Raw genomic sequence first — 26,019 nt, 5'->3', positions numbered from 1 at the left:
GAGAGAGACAAATTCAAATTAATCAATGAGAAGATTTCATCATGGCTATAACTCTACTATTACTAATCTATATTATGTTTTCCACTTTATTATTAGATAATAATGAATAGTCAGAACCACAAACAACTTAAATGTCCAGATATGTACATAAAAACATATATTTCACTCACAGCATTCTTCAGATTTCAGGACATACACATAACACCAAAGACAAAAGTCAGAAGACAAACAAAGAACACATATTTTTGAGCTAAAAAAATTAAACCAAAAAGTGTTTGGAAAAAAGTGTGGAATATGTTTGAAAAATGTTAAAAAAATGTTTTGGAAAATGTTTGGATCAATCCAGTGTAAAACAAAAATCAGAATTCTGTTTAAAAATGAAAAAGAAAATAAACTGGAAAATTGTCATCTTCATATCTCTCATAGTGGGAAGGCTGTCAATCTGGAAAATATTAAAATCTGGCATACAGCAAAAAATTAAGGTAATGATTAAAGTGAAATTTGTACTCTTTATTATTTCTATTGTTATGTCTCTAGGAGGCGCTACGCAAGTTTCTCTATGGAATAATACTAGTTTTAGTTTTTAACCTTGGAGAATAAATTCTACTATACAATTTAATAAAATCAATTTGGATTTGCAAGAAAAAGGCTTGGAGGGGTTGCTTTAGATGTACCAACCCCTACCAGTGATTGCTTGCCAAGGAATAGGAATCGTAACTTTTTCAATGTCTCTCTGTACTTTCAAAACAATCTCAATTCTCTTTCTTTTCTCCCATAATTCACATACACAACTCTGTCTTATTCACATACGCACACCTTTTAAACAACTTCCAATAATGATGCTCTATTTAAACAAACAAAACTTCTTTTAAAAATAAACCTTTTCAACTCCACACTTCCTGTACTGGCAAGACACAGATTTTTTATTCACTGTAAACGAAATTAAACTTTCTTGCTAAATTAAGGCTATTATTATTCTTAATATCATTTAAATTCTTCATGAATCTGTTTCTAAACTTAAAGGATTAATTCATTCAATGGAGTTCTCTCCTCTGTTTATTTTCTCTTGAGAAACGCTGTTTCGCATTCCTAACTAGCCCTCGCTCTCACTCCTTATTTCTGTTGTTAACCCTTAATTGCCTCTCGTAAGGGGAAGGGAGAACTTTTGGGAAGAAAAAACTAATACTTAGTACTGCTTGTAACTTTCCTGTACCTTGTGATATAATAAATTTAAATGTAGAATGCTTTAGGCAAAACAATTTACCAACTTAAATCTAACAGTCAGTAATGAAACAAGAATTCAGCAAAAGGTAAATGAAATTAAAGGACAGATTACACATGCATATAAGATAAGCATCTCAATTGTTGAATCGCGTCATTAATAAAAGCTTTACGTTTGCTTCACACTTTAACTCTACACAAACTGCCTGCTATAGGGAGAGAGGGGACATCTCGGGTCTGGAATGTGTTAGCCTGACTGTTTAGTTATTACCTGCCTTACCAGCAGGGCAGGGACTTTACTAGTTGTTACCTTTCTTACCTCACAAGAAGTTCTCAATTTACTAACTCTAGGTGGAACAGGAGTAAGAGTGAAATCATCAGGAAACCTTGAAGCCAAATCATGTATAGAAGGTGACTCATCTGCAGTGCCAGTGTTGAACTATCTCACTAATTGACAGGTCAATGCAATGACGCACATTAAAATGGGCACTCGTGTTGATCACCCATTATCCTAACACATGCATAGTCATGTATCCTGGGCACCTGATGTAATATTTAAATGAGCTTCCACATAAAAAGGATGTGGTAGGGAAGATTTGTGCGTCCCTAGCGCTCAAATGCATCGGGTGCCCATAATTGCAACAGGTGCTCAATACGAGCATCCACCATTATATCCCACTTCAGTTTGATTCCGTCCAATATTCACATCCAATTACAAGGGGCAAAATCGGCCTGAGGAGTGTATAGTGTGCATCCAGAATTTTCTTTTTTACATCAAACTTTTATTCTTAGACACTGCAAGCAGTAGATTTAAGTAACACAACGATACTAAGTAGGAGGAACCAGAGAGGACAGTATTTTTTAATTTGTAATGAGCCCTTGACTTGCAGATTGATTTAATACCAGCTCCAGGGCTGGAATTAATTTTGCCACATTAAAAAGAGTGTGTGTTGGGTGCCCAGCAATTTTTTGCAGTCGGGGTAATAGCTATTAGCCTCATTTACATGGAATTTAACATGTGATGAGCACTATCAGCTACATGTTTGGGTGCGCGTTTAGGTCGTGCTAATCTCCTTATTGTATCAGATGCTAGTCTAGCATGTCCAAAACATGCAAGCCAACCATGGATAAACCTATGCGCTATATTAGGTGCACTTAATTGCATTGGCCACTCAGTGGGATACAAGTCCATTGGAAGTGGTTGAGCAGCAGATTACTCAATTCAGAATGGGAATCTTCAGAATCAGAGACAACACTAGCATGATGGTCTTCAGGCTCATATCCAAAACTAGCAGCATGTTCAATAGGTGAATTAACAGTCCATTGCTTGTGCTGGGTCTTTGGTCTGGGGCTGAGTATCCTGTTGCATTTATCCTGAAGTAGACAAACCATCTATGCAATGGATAACAAATGATTCCTATGACTGTTTTTAGGCCATTTTCCAGTTTCTAATTGTAATCTGTATAAGGGCAAGTTAGGTAGTTGGAAGATAACAACATTGAGCATAAAAATAATAAATAGTAAACTTTCATAAAGTAAAAGTAAAAATAAATAAAATAATAATAAAAGTATGAATAAAATTACATAGTAACATATCAATATCAATATTACTAATATTCTTATACTTAAAAATATTAAAATAAACTCGTTAACTTTACATTTAACAAACATAAAAGATATGCAGAGTTAAGCTGATCTTTAAGAATGTTTATGTACACCAGGCATTACCCCAAAACAGACATCAACGGGTAGCTGAGCCTCTCTTCCAAACATAAGATAGTAGGGAGAGTACCCAGTAGCATCATTCCTTGTACAATTGTATGCATGGACCAACCAGCTCACATGTTGGCTCCACTGCTGCTTTTGATTAGGGCTCAGAGCCTCCGACATATTTAGCAGCATTCTATTGAATCTGGCTAAGTATCTCTTTGTAGATAGTAGGAGTGATGCATGACTTCTTTTTGCCATAAACTTGGAACATTTCCTTGATTACCCAGTTCTCAAAATCTCGACCCTGGTCAGAGTGGATCAAATTCGGGAGTCTGTACTTCAGACTGAAATCATCACAGCTAGGGCAGCCAATCACATGAAACCTATAAAATAAAACTTAGCAGGGTCAACACATAGGCCAGAGGATTGTTGTCTGTGCACACTATGAACTTTGCCCAGTGGAAATAGTTGGGGAACTTGTCTATGACAGCCCACTCTAGTGCAAGAAACTCCAACTGACAGGCCATATACTTCTTTTCAACATCAAACAGTTTTCAACTATATCAAGAGCACTATGACGGCGATCGGCGTCATTTTGAGTATTGGCGGGACGGCGATTTTGAGTCTCAAAATGGTGGCGATTGGCGCCATTTTGAGTATTGGGATCGGACGGACGGCGTGAAAGGAGGTCGCTCCCGGACCCCCGCTGGACTTTTGGCAAGTCTTGTGGGGGTCAGGAGGCCCCCCCAAGCTGGCCAAAAGTTCCGGTTGGGTCCAACGAGGGTCCCGGAGCGACCTCCTGCCACATGACCTACCTGTCACGTGGTAGGAGCACAAGATGGAGCCGGTGACCATGTGACAGGGGCTGACCAATGGCACCGGCAGCCCCTGTGACACAGGCTATCGGCTACGTGAGGAAACCGCAAACGAGTGCAGGGATGGCTTCCTGACTCCCTGCTGGACCACCAGGGAGTTTTGGTAAGTCTTGGGGGGGTCAGGAGGGTCGGGGGTTTAAATGTTTATTTAGGAGGCCAAATACAACGGATATCTGTTGAATATGTGGGGAGTCGCGATGCTTTTCGCCTCCCCACGTATTTTTCAGATTGCAAAAAATAAGTTGCGGATTACAAATACGTGAAAAACGGATGCACACCCCTAATACCTTTGACTCAGACAATAAGCCCCACATACTTCACTTGGGATAAACAGAATTGTCATTTATCCAGAGAGAGCTTGAGTCATTGAGCATCAATACAATCTAGGAACTTCATATTCCAGATTTTTGCTCCTTCAGGCTTCTTCCAAACACGATGAAGTCATCTAGATACACCAGCACCTCCATGAGGTTCATATCCCCAACAATTTTTCCATGAACCACTGACAAGTACTAGGGGATCCTATGATGCCCTGGGACATCTGCTCAAACTGGTACAAATGCAGTGGGCATATAAAGGATGTTTTCTGCTTATCACTTTCTTTCATCACATCTGGTAGTATCCAATTCGTAGGTGAAATATCAAGAACCACTTACCCCCTGCCAAACAGTTTAGAATGTCATATATCCTTGACAATGTGTGCTGATCAGGAATGGTACATTTGTTCAGTGTCTGCTAGTCAATTTAAATCATGATGGCCCCATTTTTCTTCCTTGCAACCGCTATCAGACAGGTATAGGGGCTTTTTGATTCTCGAATGATATCTGTCTCGAGTACTTCTTGTAAATGCTTCCTAACATCTTCAATGTCCTTAAACATGAAGCAATGTGACATCTCATAGAAAGATCATGGGTCATGGAGGGGAATAGGGTGTTCCACCCCTTTCTCAATGCTACATCCCATTCATGGACCTCTCTGATAGCTGGTGGATCAATTGGTCCTTCCACTCTATTGAGATTGGGGAATCTCTAAAATTGAATAAAGTGGGGTCAATATAGATTATAAAAGGTCCATGCAGGGGAGATTCCACAGCAACAGAGTCCACACTATACACCCAAGCTACCTTAAAACCAGCTGATAAGGTGATCTCCTTATTGGATTTATTCTAGATGCAGACTGTCAGATGCTGGTTCTTCACAGCAGAAGGTGGTAAGACTCCTTGTTCTACCAACAATCCATTAGGCAAATTGGAGGTAGAGGCCCCCAACAAGTAGAGGCTATTTCCACAGCTGGGGCAAAGTTCTACGTGGCAGGTAACTGTTGACACTATCTCAGGTGGCAGCCTCAAGGATTATAGGAAGATCTGGTATGGATAAGCATACAGGATATTATCAGATTTAGTCAATAACCATATGATACAAATTCATTAGTTTCAGGGAGCAGATACAGACACTTTTGTGAGGTAGTCAATTAACTTATTAGCAGCATATGTAAAAACATGAGTAATATGGTACAATTTGTTTGGTTTTGGTTTGATTTATTACAGTTTTAGTTTTAAAGCCCTAGCACTGTCATGTAAGATAAACAGAATATAAGTGTCATCTAAACTCAACTTTGCACTTAAGAATTAAACAATTGCCAAACTAAATTAGTTTTGCGACCGTCGCTGCCCGATGTCTCCACTACGCCTACCTTACCTCTTTGGCGACTCCCTCTTTGCCTGTTGGAAGTTTGGCTGCCGTGGCGTCATCGTGCCATTCCCCTCCGGTGACCCAGACCGGCTAGATGCTGCACTCCGCCATGTTTCCCAGCAGCCTAAGGGGGCGCGCGCGGCCCCAACTCAAGTACCAGCAATGGCGAGAACCTCAGGGGCGTCCCCCTGAGGTGAGGTCATCTTCACCGGATATTTAAGGAGCCCGGCCATAATATCTCTACATGCTCCATTTGTCCAGAAAATGGACGGGCCTAAGTCCTGCAGGAGGACTTTTCATAGGCCATACCGCGCCCTCTCCTCTGCTTTCTCTTCCAGTCTCTTTGACTCACGGACCGGTCACAGTTCAGACTCCTGCCCCGGTGGACTCAGGGGCAGAAATTCATTCTCAGATGTCTAGTGGAAGACGTGAGGAGTCCCTTCATCAAGCTGAAAGATCCACTACTGTGTCATCTTTTGGTGGGATATGGATGTTCCCCAACATTGCCACTTCCACTGAAACTCTCAGTGACATCCCCTGCAGCTCAATCCACTGCTGATGATATCCATAATCTGTGGGTTCAGACAAAGGCTATACTCTAGATGAGGCCCAGGCTTTGGGCCTAGACCTAGGCCCAATGCATTAGTTTAAAACAAAATGAACAAATAAGGTTTGTTTCATTCTGGAGGGTCCTGATTCGGTTCAGGGCCCCCGTCCCCCACCTGAATGAAACAAATTAGCCTTATTCATCACATTTTGTACCTTCATTTTAAATAAATGCACATCTCTTGTCACTCAGTCTCCAGTTGGCCAACCCCTCCACAGGGTATATAGGTAGATGCCTTAGGTGAGCCTCATACTAGTAATTGAAATGATAGTACTCTGTGATCCACAGTCCAATAAGGCTTTTATGGGTTGGCCTTCTACTTTCATAGTCGCTGTAGTTGCAGACCCAATCACTTTGGCATAGTAGAGACTGCTGGAACAGAGGTCATGGAGTATATGTTGGAGCTCATTATATTATGGAGCCCCAGTCATTCCTTTACTGGGCTCATCAGAAATTTCCCTGTGGTTGAGTAGGACGAGTTAACATATTCATCACCAACTGCAGATATTCTGGATTCCTACAGGATCTAGCCATGTGATCTTCCTGGCCACCCCTATAACGGAAACCCACTCAGGGTGATTCTTGTTCATGGGAGGAGCCACCCACATGGCTTACTTGAATCCTCTTTGGCATTTCAGAATTCTGGAGTAGTTGACTAGAAAGCTTTTCCTCTGGTGCTTTAATTTTCAGTGTAAGGAGTAATTTTTGGTGTAGTGTGTCAATATCCTTTCACTAGATCAATATTCACTGGAAGAGTCTCTTTTGAAAAAAAAATCCCTCTAATATCTTTGATACCTCTGATTATAGCTGCCAAGGGTTCCAAGGTGAGGGCAGTGAAAGTGGACAACTTGATGAATACCTTTCTCTAAAAAAAAAAAGGTTTTGAAAAGTAGCCATTAACATGAATTTATGCCTCATGGTGAGAAAATAAGCATTTTATTCACATCAAAAAATGATTCTCAAAGCCAAATTGAGTCAATATATTAAAAAAATACTCCCACTCTACCCAGTGAAAGGCCTTCTCTGCAGCTAAGGTTTACTTTTACATCATGAATCAGCTTAATGATTGTCCTAATATTAGCCCCTGCCTGCCTATTAGTAATAAAGTTTGTTTGATCAGGGTGTATTAAGAAGGGCATAAAGTTCTTGAGATGATTAGCTAGAAAATTTGCTAACATTTTCATCTCATTATTAAGTAATGAGATTGGCTTACAAGATGCACATTTGGTTGAGTTTTTGCCTTCTTTAGGTTTAACTACTACAATATTTGCCAGTTTCATAAACGTAGGTAGTAGTGGCTTCCCCAGTAGAACTTCATTGAAAAGGTCTGCTAGTTTAGAAGATAATATAGTTGCATAATATCTATAGAAGTAGTGGCTTCCCCAGTAATAATAATTGCTACATATATATATATAAATATAGAAACATAGAAATGAAGGCAGAAGAAGACCAAACAGTCCAACCAGTCTCCCCAGTAAGCTTTCACCCTTATTTTTTTTCTTACTTATCTGTTACTCTTGTCCCTTTTAAGTAACTTTTTGGTTCTATTTCCCTTCCACCCCTGCCATCAATGTAGATAGCAGTGCTGGAGCTGCATCTAAGTGAAGTATCTAGCTAATTGTTACGAATGGGCTCAGGTCAGAAGTCGTGAACACCACTAACAGGGGTGTCTCAGGGTGGAGAGAGGCAGGGCTGCAGAAGAGTCTAGATGCTGGCTGGTGCAGGCAGGAATGGGTGGACCCTATGGGCAAGTGGGAAGGTGGAATAGGCAGATAAAGCCTAAAACTGGCTGGAGATATCTGATACCAGATGCATGTAGGTAAGGGTGAACTTGAATACTGGAACTGCATGGATGTATGTGTGAGAGTGAATGCAGGTAAAGGTGTACAGAAAACTGGAACTGGGTGCTGGTAAGGATGAATTCAGGAAGCATGCAGGTAAGAGTGATAATGGCTGGAGGTATAAGTGACTGAACTGGGGAAACAAGACTGACAAGAACTGAACAGACAAACCAGGACAGCACTAACAGTGAACATGAAACACATAGCCCGAAGGCAGCAGAACAAGGCAAAGGCCCGAAGGCCACACACACACAGCAAGGCAGGGCAGAAGGCCCGAAGGCCATACACACACAGCAAGGGAAGCCAGACGGCCCGAAGGCCACACACACACAGTAATGCGAGGCAGAAGGCCTGAAGGCCATACACACACAGCAAGAGAAGGCAGACAGCCCGAATGCCACACCCACACAGTAATGCAAGGCTAAAGGCCCTAAGACTACACACAGCAGGCTGAAGGCCCGTAGGCCACACACACACACAGCAAGGGAAGGCAGAAGGCCCGAAGGCCACACACCACAGCAAGGGAAGGCAGAAGGCCTGAAGGCCACAGACAGTAGGCCCGTAGGCCACACACAGTGGACAGAAGGCCCATAGGCCACACACAGAAGACGGAAGAGGCTAGAGCAGGGAGCCCATACGAGCTCGATGCCAAAGCATCTGCTAGGTAGGGTTATAAAGGGAAGTCTGGGATATGGAGTAGACAGAGAGGGAGGACTGGGCCAGCCAGGAGAGCATGCTCGTGGGGGACCTCTGGTGGTGAGGCAGCTGAATAGCAGCCATGGTCGTAACACTACCCCCCCTTCAAGGCCTCCTCCTCCTGGGTCCCAACCCTGCAGGGAACACTGCGTAATGGCAAATCCAAAGTCCTTCTGAGATGGTGTGACAAATATAGTCCCTTCCTGGGATGGCAGAACAATGCTAAGTCCGTTCAGGGGTGGGTGGATAGGGCGAAAACCCCCCTGGGGCAAAAAGACAGTCTTAGACCCCTCCTGGGGCAGTATGGCAGGCTCAGGCCCTTCCGGGGACAGTGCAACCAGTCCAGACCCTTCCTGTGGCAGCTGTGCAGGCTCAAACCCCTCCCAAGGCAGCACAGCAGGTTCAAACCCCTCTTGGGGTGGGAGGGCAGTGTTAAACTTCTCCTGGGGCAGAAAAACAGTCTCAAGCCCCTCCTGGGGCACAGCAGTAAGTCCAAACCCCTCCTGGGGCAAAGCGGTAAGTCCAAACCCCTCCTGGGGTGGCAGGCCAGACTCAAGCCCCTCCCGGGGCAAAGCGGTAAGTCCAAGCCTCTCCCGGGGCAAAGCGGTAAGTCCAAGCCCCTCCTGGGGCGGCAGGGCAGGCTCAAGCCCCTCCCAGGGCACAGCGTTAAGCCCAAGCCCCTCCGGGGGTGGCAGGGCAGGCCCAAGCCTCTCCCAGGGCACAGCATTAAGCCCAAGCCCCTCCGGGGGTGGCAGGGCAGGCCCAAGCCCCTCCCAGGGCACAGCGTTAAGCCCAAGCCCCTCCCGGGGTGGCACGGCAGGCTCAAGCCTCTCCCAGGGCAAAGCGGTAAATCCAAACCTCTCTCGGGACAAAGCAGTAAATCCAAACCCCTCCTGGGGCAGCAGGGCAGACTCAAGCCCCTCGGGGGGCGGCAGGGCAGGCTCAAGGCCCTCCAGGGGCACAGCGGTAAGTCCAAGCCCCTCCTGGGATACAGCGACAGTCTGAGATGGCAGAGTAATGAATAGGGGTGTGCATTCATTTTCGCCGTATTGGCGATCCACAACGTATATTGCACTATTCGTAGTATTCGTGGGGAAGCGAAACATATCGCGATTCCCCACGAATACACGAATATTCGCCGAATTATACGGCCACCTAAATAAAAATTTAAACAAACCCCCCACCCTCCTGAACCCCCCCCCAAGACTTACCAAATGTCTCTGGTGGTCCAGCGGGGGGGGGGGGGGGGGGAGGTCCGGGAATCATCCCCTACACTCACACCCTCGGTGCCGGTTTCATCATGGCATCGATAGCCTTTGTCACAGGGGCTACCGGTGCCATTGGTCAGCCCCTGTCACATGGCCATCGGCGCCATCTTGTGCTCCTACCATGTGACAAGGGCTGACCAATGGCACCGGTAGCCCCTGTGACATAGTATGGGCAAAGGCTATCGGCGCCATTTTGAGTATTGGCATCAGACGGCCGGAGTGCAGGAGGTCGCTCTGGGACCCCCCCTTGGACCCCCAGGGACTTTTGGACAGCTTGTGGGGGCTTCCTGACCCCCACAAGACTTGCCAAAAGTCCAGCGGGGGTCCGGGAGCGACCTCCTGCACTTCGGCCGTCCGATGCCAATACTCAAAATGGCGCCGATCGCCTTTGCCCTCACTATGTCACAGGTACCGACGGTCGGCCCCTGTGACTTAGTGAGGGCAAAGGTGATCGGCGCCATTTTGAATACTGGCAGCGATTCACATCCCTATTAAAGATCTCTAAAAAGGTTCATAGGTATATTAATGTTTGGTTAGACAGATTATTATACTAATGACATGCAATCACCTTATATGCATTACTTATAAGTGATGTTCACCTTGTTGGTCTTGAGAATGTGAGGTCTTCAACTGTATAACCCCTCTCACTGCTGCCTCTGAAAAGGTGCTCAGGAACAGTCATTCAACTTGGGTGAATTTAATCTGAGTGACAGGTCCTTCAGCCCTCAATCTTGCTTGCTTCTGTTTGACCTTTTTTTGGAGGCCTTACCACTTGTGACTGAGGTCTTGCACACCCTGTTTTTGTTGAAGACTGTATTCGATCAATAGCAGATTTTCTGCAAAATCTATTATCTTCAGTAGGAACCTGTTTGCCATGACTCCTTCCCATACAAGATGTGCTGGAACTTCATGACCTGCTTCAGAAGAGGATCCACAACCCATGCTTGGAAGCTTGGATTCCTAAGCAGGTCTCCCCTTCTTCTAGATATGGAGCAGTTAGGGAGATAGGCTACACTCACATTTGCACAAAAAGGGTATTGTGATTGGTGGTCCACAGGCCTGTACCATGGACTGCTGCTCTTACCTCCAACCCCGGACCCTGAAGACTTGCCTTCGCCGGGCAAATGTGAATCAGTTATTTAATCTTTTGGATAATACAAGGATTAGGGGGCATGCCATGAAGTTAGCAAGTAGCTCACTTAAAAAAAATCAGAGAAAATTATTTTTCACTCAACACATTGCCAGAGGATGTGGTTATGGCAGTTAGTGTAGCTGAGTTTAAAAAAGGTTTGAATAAGTTCATACTAGAGCAGAAGTTCATAAACTGCTATTAATCAATAAGGATTAATAGCTTGGGACCAATTTAATGTTTGGGCACTTGCCAGCTACTTATGACTTGGATTGGCCACTGTTGGAAACAGGATGCTGGGCTTGATGTACCCTTGATCTGACCCAATGTGGCATATCTTATGTTCTTATATTATTTTCCTAACGTGACCTCCTGCTGCCTCAGGGCTGACCTCATGGTAAGAGCTGCGAAATTGGCCCCACAGCAGCAGGAGATGATGTTTGGATATATGCGACTCCTGCTGGCCATGGGGGGGGGGGGGGGGGGGGGGGGGATGGTGTAGGCCAGGGTATGTGTGATCCTACTGATCATATCGGTCAGGAATTTGGTTTATTCATGCCTGAACCGATGCATTAAATTGGGGTGGCACTTGGCACCCCTCAGCAACATTTATGGGCTGGGGATTCACTGAATCCCTTGAAGGCTCTGACCACACACCGCTGATGAAAACATTCTGCATATTGCTTGTTCTCTAGAATTCTAAATCAGGGCCATACCTCTGATGTCTTGTAGCATCTCCTCTTCCTTTCTGGATTCTTGGGTGCTGCTGCTGGGGCAAGAGTTCAAGGTAGACCAGGAGGGAAAAGACCAGGTGTATCTTTCATGGACTCACTAACTGCTCTTCCTGGCGGGTGTTTTGGTGTTGCAAATCAGGGCCAAAGTTAGCAGGAAGTTTCCTTTTAAGAATGTCCTTGCAGGCCTCCTTCATGATAATTTGCATCCAGTTTGCACCTCTTCAGCTTTTCAAGCAGCACCTGATTCAGCTTTGAATAATTATTATTTGGTGGGTAATTTGAATAGTTATTTACTTCAGTCTTCTTTCCAGCCTCAAAATGATTGAATCAATCTCAGTGTGATTATCTGGAGGCGAACCGGGCGAGTCCCGGGGCGCCGAAAATAACACGGGGTCGAGCAGGAGGATAGGCGGCAGAAGGGAGGAGGAAGAGGGGGAGGGGGCAGGAGGTAGAACGGACCAATGGCAGCGCAGCCATTTGAATTGGCTGTGTTGCTATTGGTCAGCGGGGTAAAGTTGAGAGTAGGACGAGCAGCTATCGGGCAGTTGGGAATCCGGCGGCGAAGCGAGTGGCTGCGTTTGCTTCCCTCCCTCCCTCCCTCAACATGGTTGTTGTTGGTTAACTTTCTATTTGTGGTTGCAATGTCGCAGTAGGCGGAAACCCGAGCCATATTTGGTTTGTATTATATTACAATTGTGAAGGACACGGTGGAGGGGGCGGAATGCTCGTGCAGTTTTGGGGCTGCTGCACGAGAAGGCCTAAAGAGCAAGGGGGGGGGGGGGCCGATGCTCAGGCCGCAAGCTACCCTCGCTGCCGACGTGGCGGGGTAGGTGAGGGGGGGTGAGCTACAAGCTGCTTACCATTGGGCCGCGGTGGTAAGTGAAGAATGGCGAGCAGCGGAGGTGGGGGGTGTTGTTTTGGAATTATGTTAATTTAAGGCTCGGGTTAGGTTTCAATAAATTGCGGCCTTATTTGTTATTCCATACTGTTGTATTGTGTATTTTGTATAAAAGGGGTGGGGAGTGAGGTGCGAGTGCTTGCCTGGACGACTGGTCTCGGGTACCTGTGTTAATAACAGATAAACGTGATGTTTAATTACAATTGATGTTTCTATGTGATTGTTTCTGTTTTACATGGGGAAGTGAGATACAGAGCTCTAGGATGGCAATGTAAATGGCACAGAAACAATGAACTGAGCATGAGGTGGGGATAAAGAGGAAGGAGTCTGATTGTGGTTTAATGTATTTTACAGGCAGTGATACTCATCTTCGAAGCATTATGGGAAATACCCAAAGAAAAGATTATGATACAACAGAAAATCCTACAGTTATAAACCCAGATTGGATGTCTTCTATCCCAGACACGAAGTCTCTCATTGAGCTCTCCATTCCTGGCACCAATTGTTCCTTGTGTTTTTATGGTGGAAACGCCTTTCAGTGCCAGAGCTGGTCTCTCCTCACACAATATGAAGCTGGCATACGGTTTGCTGATATGCATTTGAGGCATTATTACGACACACTGCGTATTTATTACGGTAACAAGTATCAACAAGAGTTTTTCCATATTGCTTTGAGAAGCACTGTTCGTTTCTTGCAACAGCATCCCAAGGAAACTGTCCTTATGCGTATCAAAGAAGAATGTCAAAGTGCCGGTACCAAACAAACATTCAATGCCATAGTGGCCCATTATATCGAGCACGTTGGGATGTCTTGGTTCTGGACTTCTTCTGCCATCCCTAGCCTTGGTCAAGTAAGAGGAAAGATCGTCATACTGCAGGATTATGAGGGTCCTGTAATGGGAATCCCCTATAAAAACTTATCAGTAGCCGAAGATTGCTCAGTACCAACAGTATTTGATATAGGTTGGAAATGGGCCAATACTGTAGGTAATTTAATTGAAGCTCAGAATCTTGCATATGAAAAAATGTTTGTGACCTTTTCCTCAGGTGCCAGTATGGGAGCTTATCCCTATACAGTGGCTAACCAAATAAACCGACATCTGTACTCTTTACTGGAGAGTAGAAAAAATCAAAAGACCAGATGGGGAATTATAGCTATGGATTTTCCAGGTGCTGAGATGGTCCAGTTGATTATACACAGCAACTAGAAAGCAAATTTTAAAACTGAACATAACAGCTATTTGCATGAATGATTTGTAGCATATAATTTCAGAAAGAAATATTTCTACCAGAGTCCTAAGAATATATCAAGAATATGTGCAGCATATTTAATTGATTCAGTCATCTAGAGCAAAGTCACCTAAATAGGGTAAAATCTGTATTGAAATCCCTGTGGGAAGCAAAACTAACCAAGTCTTACAAAATTTGTGCTACATAAAGCAGAAGTAAAATACTTGGGGTAGTCCCTAGGAAAGAGCCACATACAAGCCCTTGCTAGTAAAAATATGTGCTGGTGAAGTTTTTCTCCCAATATTCTGTTTTGCTTTCTTACTTTTATTCGTGGTTTGGACCATTTTTATGCTCATTTTCTGCATTTTAAAATTCCGTGTTATGTTTTGGCTTAGTTTGTCCTTGTTCACTTTTGGCCTTTGTTCTCTTTCCTCTCTTTTCCACTTTTCTTTACCCCCACACCATCCACCTTCTCAACCCTCCTTCTTTCCAGTTTTTCTGCCTATTCCCTTCTTCTGCCTCTTTCCAGTTTCCTCACTTCTTTTCCCCTGGGCCAGAGTCGGCAGCAGCTATGGTAGCCTTTCTTTTGCAGCAGCAGCCTTTCTCTCCTGGGGCCCAGGCCTGAGGAAGGACCTGTCAGGCTGGGATGGCTCCCCTCCACTAACCAACCCTTGCGCTTAAGGATGATTAGTGCAGGGAATTCAGACATGAACAGCGGGCATACACCAATGGCCCATGTGCTCTTTAGTTTGGGCCTTTAGCTTGTGCATGTATATCATTAACTTAGGTAATCAGATGCTAAATGGGATTTTAGCATACACACTAAAAGAATTGAGCACATCCACACTTACAATGTCTTAGCATGCAGCTTAGTGAATCAGCCCTCTGATCTCCAGCTTTACTCTTCTTTCCCCACTATTAAGGATCTTCTGTGATTTCTTGAATTGATATGTCATGTTTGCCTTTGCAGTCTGCACTAGGGTGTTTTTCATGTATCTACCACCTTTTTTGTGAAGAAATATATCATTATGTTATGCTTAAGTCTGCTTCTTTCAACCTCATCCTAGGGATGTGTTGTTATTTCAAAAAGACCCTAGCTCTTTTGTTCCCTTGAGATTGCATCCATTAACCAATAAAATCTTACTTATGTTCCCCCATGTTTTCCTTCTTCTTTCAGTACCAATTCAGAATGTGTGAGGCTTAAGCCCCAGTGCAGATGGACGAGCATTAAACCCAGTGTGATTGGGCAATTAAATCCTAGTGCAGGCTGCTTATTCTTACTGACTATTAAGCCTCCCATCCTTCTTGATCACACTTTCCAGCAGCCAGCAGCCAGGCTATTCTGGTTCTCCAGACATCCGGTTCTTTTGTATATTTGTATTTATTAAAATGTATTAATCACTAATGCCTAGGCCCCATGCGATTTACATAATAACATTCACAATGGTTACCAAACATTACACACTAAAAGAAACATAACAACCTAAAACAGACTATAAAGCCCCCCCACACACACACACACATCCTCTTTACAAAATATTCAAGCCTCCCATACTTCTTGATCACAGTATCCAGCAGCCATGCCACTCTGTTTCTCTGGCCATCTGGTTCTTTTATTTCTGGTGGCTATTAAGCCCATACATTCTCCTTTCAAAGGATCACACTCCCCAACAACCACTCCCCTCTGGTTCTCTAGCCATCTGGTTCTTTTATTTCCATTGGTTGACCATTAAGCCCTCTCGTCCTCCTTACAAAGGATCACAGTCTCCAGCAGCTGTTCCACCTTGGTTCTCTTACTATCTGGTTCTTTTGAGCCATAGCAACAGAAACCTAGAAATTGAAGCACTCTCCTGGCAGAATGCTTCTTTGTCGGCTAGGACCTAGCCATCATCCTTTTCTTGTCTTCTTGTCTTTCAACTGGTTTTGTTGAAAGACAAAAGTTTGGCTCAAAGAATGACTTTCAATAGATTACACCAAGATAGCTGTTCTGCTACATACAAAACTCTGACCCAGAATCAGGTCATCTACAAATGATTTAGCACTGGGTTCTCAACATGCAGTGCATTATGGGAGAGATGCAGTCCCCTTCTGCCTACACTCCAGTTCCAAGGCAAGTGGCTTTACCCACAGACTGAACAGCTGGTTATCCCAGGCCAACCAAAGTTTAGTGAAACTGAAGTATTGTTCTTTGTGATGGATCCAGCAATAGCTGGATTAGTCCCTGTACAGAAGCCACCCTTTTTCTTTAAAATCATGATAACATCTAACTGGTTTCTAAAGAAAATAGAATTAAGATGGCCACTGAGAGGAACTACTTTGGGCATCTTCTCTTGCACCTAGTTTTCCAGAGAGCATGACCAAGAAAGAGATCAGTCAATACCTCAGCATTGTCACTCTAATTGGCTGCCAGGTGTTATAAGCGATTAATTCAAAAGGAGAGGAAACCCTCAGGCAATAGGCAAAGTAGTATAATGGGTACACGACCAATCAAACTGATTGACAGGTGAGATAAGGATGACAGCAGCCAATCATCATTAACCTCTGGTCTAAGCCCCGCCCACACCCCACCCACTCCCCATAGACGTGAATGGGGGCATAGCCACACCCCTCCAGCCACATCCCACTCTCGACCATCCCACAGGCCACACCCCTTCCACCCAAGGCCCTGCCCCTGGCCCCGCCCCAGACCCCATCGATGCTCCTCCCCCAATAGAAGTGAATGGGGAGCCCCTCCCACACCCCACCCCCAAACTGCCCCCCCATGATGTCACAGATGTCCCCCGCCCACACCCCAGCCCCAAGTCACACCCCTGTGATGTCATGGGTATGACATCAATGGAAGTCCACCCCTCACCCCCACCCAAAAACACACCCCCTAAAACGTCATCAGAAAGGGTCATGTCGTTTTTTAATGTTTAATCAACAATGTGAAGGGAAGAGAAATGCTGGGTTGCCATCTTTTTAAAAAACTTCTGTTAAAATCATAATGATTTACCCTTGAAAAAGGACTGGCACAATGGATCAGGCAGTCCGAAACACGGCCCCGTGTCGGGTTACCAGTTTTTTTGTTAAGAAACGCAAGACCATCACGAATAGTGCAGCTTGGAATATTAAAAGCTAAGTACTATATTTGATTTTTAATTGCACAAAATATTGGCTCAGAGTTACCAGCTTTTTCGTTAAGAAACGTGAGATTTACATGAACAGTAGAGCTTGAAAATATTAAAAGCACTTACATTGATTTTAATTGCATAAATATTTACTCAAAAAATTGGAGTTCATTGGGGACTGTTCAACTAAAAATGACCTATGATTATAAATAAAGGCTGAGTCCAAATAGCGCGAGCTTAAACGATGAGGCCTAGTAATGATGGTCATATATAAGTACATATAGGTTTTTTGGGAGCGGCGTCTTTGAATGATGTGCATATGTGGAAAAGTGTTGGTGTAGTTATTCAGTGTGTTCGTTGACCAATACATTCCTTTATAAAAATTCTGTTCCACCTTCTGTTACTAATAAGCTTTTTAATGATGCCAGAATTAATGGGACTCTGTGTTGTGTTTCCGCGGTCGTGGCACACCACGACTGCGGCCACCCTACCTTAGCCGTGGTGTTCCTGCACTGCGGGAGCCCAGGGGGAGGGCCTCCGATCCTGGCCATCGCCCCCGCATGGCCTCCCGAGCTGCCCGCTGCAGGGGGAGCCAGTCCTGCTCCCTCCTCGAGGCGTCCAGCAGCGTCTCTCCCTCCGCGGAACAAAATCAAAGATGGCCGCCGCCATCTTTAGGCTCGAGGCCGCGCCTCCTCATTAGCCTTAAAGGGACATGATCCTTTAACCAGGCTCAGCTGTTCCCTATGAGCTGGAGCAGAGGAAGTATAAAGGGAGACTTCCTCTGCTCATTCCTCGACTTGGCAATGTCCCCTAGCGCTGTCTAGTCTGCTTGCTTCAGTGAGTCTTCAAGCTTTGGATCCCGTTTCCTGCTCTGTCTTGGTGTTCCTGGTTCCTGACTTCGGATTGGCTTATGGTGATTCTCTGGTTCCTGACTTTGGATTGGCTTCGGTGATTCTCTGGTTCCTGACTTCGGATTGGCAAGCAGTGATTCTCTGGTACACGACTTCGGACTGGTGAGTGACGACCCTCTGGCACTCAACCTAGGACTCCTTCAAGACTCTGTCTCCAAGGGCCCACCTAAGTTCCAGCGGTCCGGGTCCCTACGGGCTCCTCCTGGGGGGACCGCGGGCTTCCCAGGGCGAAGCTCCAGTTGGCCTTTGCACCGTTACCCTGACCTCCCTAGGTCCACCTAAGTCCCAGCGGTCGGGTCCCTATGGGCTCCTCCCGGGGGACCGCAGACCACCAGTGGTGAAGACACAGCGCCTCATCTCGTCTCTTCATCGCCTCCGTGTTTGCCTCAGTCTCCAGTGCCAAGGGTCAGCTCGTCCTGCCCTCCTGTTCTGCCTCGCCACCCGACAAGAGAGCCTATGGACCCTCTGAAAGGTATACCATCCTCTTGTCGGCCAAGGGTCCACAAGCCTGAGCATAACAGATTGCCAAGTCCATGGACCCGGCAGAAGCAGCATCCGCCCACCAGGCCATTCCGGGAATGGCCCAGCGCCTGCTTGGATCAGCAGAAAATCCTGGACGCCATGGTTTCCTCAGTGCAGAGCCTGAACCAGTGTTTTTGACGTGTTGGCTCCTATGAACCCTATGCTGCCTTCTCCACCAATGGCTTTCTGGGGGTCGGGGCCGGTAGTTCGCATACCAGCACCGCCTCGGTTCTCCGGGGAACCTCGGGCCTGCAGTGGTTTTATGAACCAGTGCAATATGCACTTCCGCCTGCAGGCTGCTCTCTTCCCAGATGACGCCACCAATATGACCTTTATCCTGGCTCTTCTGGAAGGGTAAGCCCTATAATGGGCTTCTCCCCTATGGGAACGGGACGATCCCGTTCTAAGGAACCTCAGAGAGTTTTGGGAGTTGTTCCGAATAAACTTCGGGGATCCGGCTCAAGAAGTTTCCGCAGGGCCGAGACTACTGCAGTTATGTCAAGGCTCCAGGACATTGGCAGAATACGCCATTGACTTTCAGGCCCTCTCCTTGGAGCTCGGCTGGGACTCGGACTGCCTCCACACCATTTTCTATCAGGGACTGAGCCCCCGAATTAAAGACGAGCTCGCAGGACGTGAAAATACCGAGCTCCTTAAATGCCTTGATCGATTTGGCCAGTTTGCATAGATCGATGCCACCAGGAGCGCCGCCAAGAGGCCCAGACAACATCTAAAGCCGCAAACTCCGTCCAGACGTCCGCGACATTCGCCCCTCACCCAAGGGTAGGTCAGAAACCCCCCGGTCGCTACCCGACGAACCATGGATGTGGGACGGGAAGCTGTTCTCCCCGCGAACATCATCAGCGAATAAGGAAGGACCTCTGTTTTTATTGTGGTGCAGCGGGCCACTGGATAGCCACCTGCCCTGCGCATTCGGAAAATTCCCGTGCCAAGGACCAGGAGGAGGCCTCGTCCTAGGCTCAACTTCGTCTACACCTCCACTAACTGTTCCAGTGGCACTAACGTCACCCGCGGGTGAATTTCATACGCTAGCCCTGGTCGACCTCAGGCGCTGGCGGCAATTTCATAATGCAGAAATTGGTGGAGCACCTAAAAATTCCCACTGGCCCGCATCTCTGCTCCTCTGGTCAACTCCATCCAAGGGAGACCCCTCCCAGGTCGCGTGACCCACATGACAGTTCCTACCCAGTTAAGGGTAGGGCTCCTTCATCGAGAAGATATCATTCCACGTCCTGGAGCACTCGATGCTCATCCGGTAGTTTTGGGCCTCCCGTGGCTCCAAGAACACGGTCCCCAGTTCGAGTGGAAGAGTTTACAGCTGACCCCCGTTGAGGCCCGAGCTGTCATGGTAGATGCCTCCAACCTGTAATCCCAGTCTCCTACTCTGTGGCCTCCAACCAGGCTTCCAGGATTGCCAGAGCTTGATGCTTCATATGCGGATGTGTTTTCAAAGCAAAAGGCACGAGATTCTGCCTCCTCATAGGATCCTTTGACCTGCGCCACTCAATCTACCTTCCTCTGGCACTGAGCCTCCTCGTGGGCGCACTTATACCCTCTCGCCTGCAGAAAACACAGGCCATGAATGAATATATCCAGGAAAACCTGGAGAGGGGCTTCATCTGGAAGTCAAATGTCCCCCGCAAGGGGCTGGATTCTTCTTCGTCGGGAAGAAGGATGGAACATTGCGCCCCTGCATAGACTAACCGGGGCCTTGAATGCTATAACAGTAAAGGATCGCTACACCCATTGCCTCTTATCTCTGAACTCTTTGACCGCCTGCAAGGGCAAGAATCTTTTCCAAATTGGATCTTCGAGGGGCTTACAACCTCATTCGAATTAAGGAGGGTGATGAGTGGAAGACCACCTTCAAATACCCGGGACGGCCACTATGAGTATTTGGTGATGCCATTCGGGCTTGCAATGCCCCCGCAGTTTTTCCAGAATACCATGAATGAAATATTCCGTGACCTTCTGTACCAATGTGTGGTAATATATTTGGACGACATCCTGATTTTCTCCGATTCCTTGACCGCCCCACTGCCGGCACGACGTCCAAGTCTTGCAATGTCTCAGGGAACATAAGCTGTATGCAAAGCTTGAAAAGTGCCTGTTTGAGCAGGAGTCTCTCCCCTTCCTGGGATACATAGTCTCCAGTCAGGGGATTCCGTATGGATCCGCAGAAGCTAAGTGCCATTCGGGAATGGCCACAGCCGTCCGGGCTCAAGGCACTCCAAAGGTTCCTGGGTTTCGCAAACTATTACCAGTCTTTTATTCCCCACTATGCATCCATTGTGGCCACCTATGACAGCCCTGACACATAAAGGAGCGGACCCCGAAAAGTGGCCTCCAGCAGCGGAGGCCGCCTTCCATCGCCTCAAGGAGGCGTTCATGCTGCAACCCTGCCTTCGACATCCCGATCTGCAACGCCCGTTCTTTGTCGAAGTGGATGCATCTTCAGAAGGAGTAGGGGCCATCCTGAGTCAGCCTCCGAGGGCCACAAGCTATGTCCGTGTGCCTTCCTCTCCTGCCAGTTCACGCCAGCGGAGTGGAACTAAGCCATTGGTGACAAGGAGCTCTCGGCCATCAAAGTGGCCTTAGAAGAGTGGCACCCATGGCTGGAGGGGGCACAGCACCAGTTCACGGTCTTCACAGGCTACAAAAACTTAGAGTACTTACACCGGGCACAACCGCTCAATCCCTGACAAGCTCGGTGGCCCTGTTCTTTACCGTTTTAACTTCATTCTGCGATATTAACCAGCAGAAAAGAATACTAAGGCTGACACCTTATCATGGGTATTTGATTCCACGGAGGGTTCTGAGGAACCACAGTACATCATTGAGCCATCTCGGATCCACCTGGCAGCTACCACTACATCCCGCCTGGAAAAACCCTAGTTCTGCCGCACTTGCGGAGACAAGTGCTGGCGTGGGCCCACGATTCTCGATGTTCCGGCCACCCAGGGCAATCCCACACGTTGCAGCACCTCACCGGTACTACTGGTGGCCCAAGGTGAATAAGGATATCCGGCATACGTGGAGTCCTGCCAGACCTGCGCTCACCACAAAATCTCCGGTTCAACCCCTGGGCTACTCCAACCATTACCTGCCCCTTGCGGAACCGTGGACTCATGTGGCTACGGACTTTGTGGTGGATCTGCCACCCTCCAGTGGCAACACAGTAATATGGGTGGTTGTCGACCATTTTAGCAAGATGGCGCATTTCGTGCCTTTACCAGGGTTGCCATCCGCAACCACAGCTGGCTCAACTATTCGTCCCAGCACATCTTCCGGCTTCATGGTCTGCCTAAAGGCATCTTGTCCGATCGAGGGCCTCAGTTTACTGCTAAATTCTGGAAGGCCGCTCTGCCAGAAGTTCGACGTCACCCTAGATTACCACATCCGCTTATCATCAACATCCAACGGTCTTCGGCAGAGAGGATCGTACCCAGACCCTAAAGCAATTTCTCGGGTCTGTAGGTTAATGAAAACAGGACGACTGGACCAGCCTGCTGCCCTGGGCCGTGGAATCTTGCACTGATTCCCATATCTCAGCCGCTACGGGTCCTCCCCGTTCAGATCGTGTATGGGAAGCAGCCACGCCCCGCCACCTGCCTGTTCCCATCACGGTTGTATCTCCGACAGCTCAACTCTCTGCTGATGAGTTGCATCGCCTGTGGATTTCACACGCAACGCGCCCTGATCAGGGCTGGTCAGGCAGCTAAGAGATACGCAGACCAGCACAGAAGGCCGTACCCGCCTCTCAAGCCGGGCCATCCGGTTGAAACTGCCCTCATCACGATTGGCCCCGCAGTTCATTGAACCATTTGCCATCATCCGGCAAGTGGGTGCTGTCTCGTATCAACTTCGTCTCCCTCCATCCCTCAAGATTCACAACACGTTCCACGTCTCCCTACTGAAGCCTCTGGTTTTGTCTTGGCCTTCCAGCATGCCTCCAACCCCGCAACCTGTGGCCTCTGAAGATGACCTCACCTATCAAGTCCGAGAGGTTCTAGATAAGGAAACACAGGAAGAAATGGGAGTACCTGATAGCGTGGGAAGGCTTCGGTCCCAAGGAGAACTCTTGGGAACCACTGGCTAATATCCTAGACCGGAATTTGCTGGAGCAGTTCCACAAGGACCATCCAGCTAAACCCAGGCCTCCGGGGAGACGCCCTAAAGAGGGGGGTACTGTTGTGTTCCGCAGTCGTGGCCCCGGGGGATGGCTCCGATCCTGGCCGTCGCCCCCGCATGGCCTCCCGAGCTGCCCGCTGCAGGGGAGCCGTCCTGTTCCCCCCCTCGCAGCGTCCAGCGGCGTCTCTCCTCTGCGGGACAAAATCAAAGATGGCCGCCGCCATCTTTAGGCTCGAGGCCGCGCCTCCTCATCAGCCTTAAAGGGACATGATCCCTTTAACCAGGCTCAGCTGTTCCCTATCAGCTGGAGCAAAGGAAGTATAAAGGGAGACTTCCTCTGCTCATTCCTCGACTTGGCAACATCCTCTAGCGCTGTCTAGTCATTTGCTTCGGTGAGTCTTCAAGCTTTGGATCCCGTTCCTGCTCTGTCTTGGTGTTCCTGGTTCCTGACTTCGGATTGGCTTACGGTGATTCTCTGGTTCCTGACTTTGGTTTGGTTACGGTGATTCTCTGGTTCCTGACTTTGGATTGGTTACGGGGATTCTCTGGTTCCTGACTTCGGATTGGCAAGCGGTGATTTTCTGGTACATGACTTCGGACTGGTGAGAGATGACCCTCTGGCACTCAACCTAGGACTCCTTCAAGACTCCATCTCCAAGGGCCCACCTAAGTCCCAGCGGCCCGGGTCCCTACGGGCTCCTCCTGGGGGGACCACGGGCTTCCAGGGCGAAGCTCCAGTTGGCCTTTGCACCCTGACCTCCCTAGGTCCACCTAATTCCCAGCGGTCGGGTCCCTACGGGCTCCTCCCGGGGGGACCGCAGACCACCAGTAGTGAAGACACGCGCCTCATCTCGTCCCTTCATCGCCTCCATGTTTGCCTCAGTCTCCAGTGCCAAGGGTCAGCTGGTCCTGCCTCCTTTTCTGCCTCGCCACCCGACAAGAGAGCCTACGGACCCTCCAAAAGGTATACCATCCTCTCGTCGGCCAAGGGTCCACAAGCCTGAGCATAACACTCTGGCTGTTTTTGATGATTTCACTGGAAGTACAATACAAAACCCCCAAAATATGCACTCCTAGAACATCCTGACGCTTTTAATGATGATGGAGCCGGAAGTATGCTTTTAAAATGCGCCCCTAGAACATCCTTACGTCTTTTAATGATGACAGAGCAGGAAATATGCTTTTTCTAGCCCCTCTGTTTTTTAAAAAAAATTACAAGCTGTTAGGTGACAGGAAAACTGTGGCTTATTCTGTTGACAAGGATTTGGTTTTTAAAACAAGTGATTGCTTGGAACTACATGTGGTGAACTGCATACAATGTATTTTTTCACATAGGCACGATCAAACTTGCAAGACAGGGTTTTTTGTTTTTTTTTGCAAAGACCGTTACCAGAGTAGTCTATGGGTAGGCTGTCACTCAAACCCCCAAGCCAAACCCCCCAGTGATGTCACCAGAAGTCCACCCCTCCCCTCCAACCCCTCACTGTAGATAGGCATGCCCAAATAAAAGTTACCAGTCATCTGGCAGGAAGCTGTGACTCATTCTGTACACAGAGACAGGGAAATCTTCCCCACACCCCTTCACTCCTCCCCTCTCTGTAGATATGCATGCCTCAACCCTCCATGCCCAGACCTAAACCTGAGCAGAGGATAATTGAAAGCAGTGGGGGGTGTAGGTTTGCAATGGTAAAACACAAGGCTTTAGTTTGTTTAAAAAAAAAACAGACCTCTGTATTTATTAGAGATGTGAATCGTGTCCTTGATCATCTTAACGATCGATTTCGGCTGGGAGGGGGAGGGAATCGTATTGTTGCCGTTTGGGTGTGTAAACTATCGTGAAAAATCGTTAAAATCGTGAGCCAACCCCCTAAAACCCACCCCCAACCCTTTAAATTAAATCCCCCACCCTCCCGAACCCCCCCCAAATGCTTTAAATTACCTGGGGATCCAGCGGTAGTCCAGAACGGCGGCGGTTCAGAACGGCCCCCTCAATTGAATCCTGTTGTCTTCAGCCGGCGCCATTTTGCAAAATGGCCACCGCAAAATGGCGGCGGCCATAGACAAAAACGATTCGACGCAGGAGGTCGTTCCGGACCCCCGCTGGACTTTTGGCAAGTCTTGTGGGGGTCAGGAAGCCCCCCCAAGCTGGCCAAAAGTTTCTGGGAGTCCAGCGGGGTTCAGGAAGCGATTTCTTGCCGCAAATCGTTTTCCGTACGGAAAATGGCGCCGGCAGGAGATCGACTGCAGGAGGTCGTTCAGTGGGGGTTCCGGACCGCCGTACGGATTTAATTTAACGGGTCGGGGGTGGGTTTTTAGGGGGTTTTTAGGGGGTTTTAGTGTGCCGGTTTTCCTGCCCTCCCCTTCCTCCTGCAGTTGATCTCCTGCCCTCCCCCTTCCTCCTGCAGTTGATCTCCTGCCGTACGCCATTTTCCGTACGGATTTAATTTAACGGGTCGGGGGTGGGTTTTTAGGGGGTTTTAGTGTGCCGGTTTTCCTGCCCTTCCCCTTCCCCCGATTTACGATTTTTTAACGATAAAGGGGGAATTGGTATTGTATCGTGGCCCTAACGATTTTTGACGATTTAAAATATATCGGACGATATTTTAAATCGTCAAAAAACGATTCACATCCCTAGTATTTATAGCCATATAAAAAAACAAGGATGCACCAGCAGATCTTAAAGAAAATTTATTATGATCCAGGATCTATAGGTAGCTTTGCTGGTATAACACCTCTTTTGCATAGACACGCCCAAACTTGCAAGACCGGATATCGAAGTAAGCATGTGATAGTGATCATGTGAGAACAAATCTTCAAGCAGAAGTGTTGTAATTGTTCCTGAAAATGTCCGTGTATGAAACACCTAAACGACTTGAAATGGAAATCGTACAGCAACCAAAACTAAAGAGATGCCATAAAAGAAAGTGGAGGGCAGAAGAAGAAAGCACTGAGCCAGATTTTGATGAACTACTGTTGGGACAAAAGCCTTTTGATTCACAGGATCCAGACCTGGTCAATGAAAATGCTATGGACTCTGAAGATATAGAGCTGCACAAAGCTGCCTTGGATGCTGAAGCAGATTATTTGTTGGAAAAGCTTGAGTGTAAGGTAAGAAAAAATCTCTTTCTTTATAATGATGCATTTTAGGGGTGGTGTGTTTGGGAGATATCTATAATAGAGAGTTTGTTTAGAAGAGGTTTTAATTTAATGTTTACATTATGTTTTATAGGAAAATGAAGGATCTTTACAAACAGAAGAATATGGGGACACACCAGGTATCAAAATGAACTGTATTTGTTGTTTCTGTCCAAACATAAAAGAACCAACAGATTCAAGCGATCAAAAAAAAAATAAATCCTGAAGATGTGCACGATTTCAGCTGGTGGAGCTATATAGGGTTCCCAAAACCACCACCGGTACACAG

At 47.1% G+C, this 26,019-nt stretch overlaps 1 protein-coding gene across 1 annotated transcript in view; it reads left to right on the top strand.

Annotated features, from left to right (window-relative positions):
- LOC115093286 (1-phosphatidylinositol phosphodiesterase-like) overlaps positions 1–15,015 on the top strand; it is a 32,686-nt gene extending 17,671 nt beyond the window's left edge. The window contains exon 2 of the mRNA XM_029604945.1: positions 13,025–15,015. Coding sequence (XP_029460805.1) covers positions 13,051–13,878 — 828 coding nt within the window. The 5' untranslated portion in view covers positions 13,025–13,050 and the 3' untranslated portion in view covers positions 13,879–15,015. The remainder of the gene's footprint in view (positions 1–13,024) is intronic.
- The last annotated feature ends 11,004 nt before the right edge of the window (positions 15,016–26,019 follow it).

Source organism: Rhinatrema bivittatum, chromosome 6, assembly GCF_901001135.1.
Source record: "Rhinatrema bivittatum chromosome 6, aRhiBiv1.1, whole genome shotgun sequence".
Classification (NCBI taxonomy): Eukaryota; Metazoa; Chordata; class Amphibia; order Gymnophiona; family Rhinatrematidae; genus Rhinatrema; species Rhinatrema bivittatum.
Note: the sequence above shows the minus strand (reverse complement) of the source record. Positions and strands in the feature narration are given on the sequence as shown.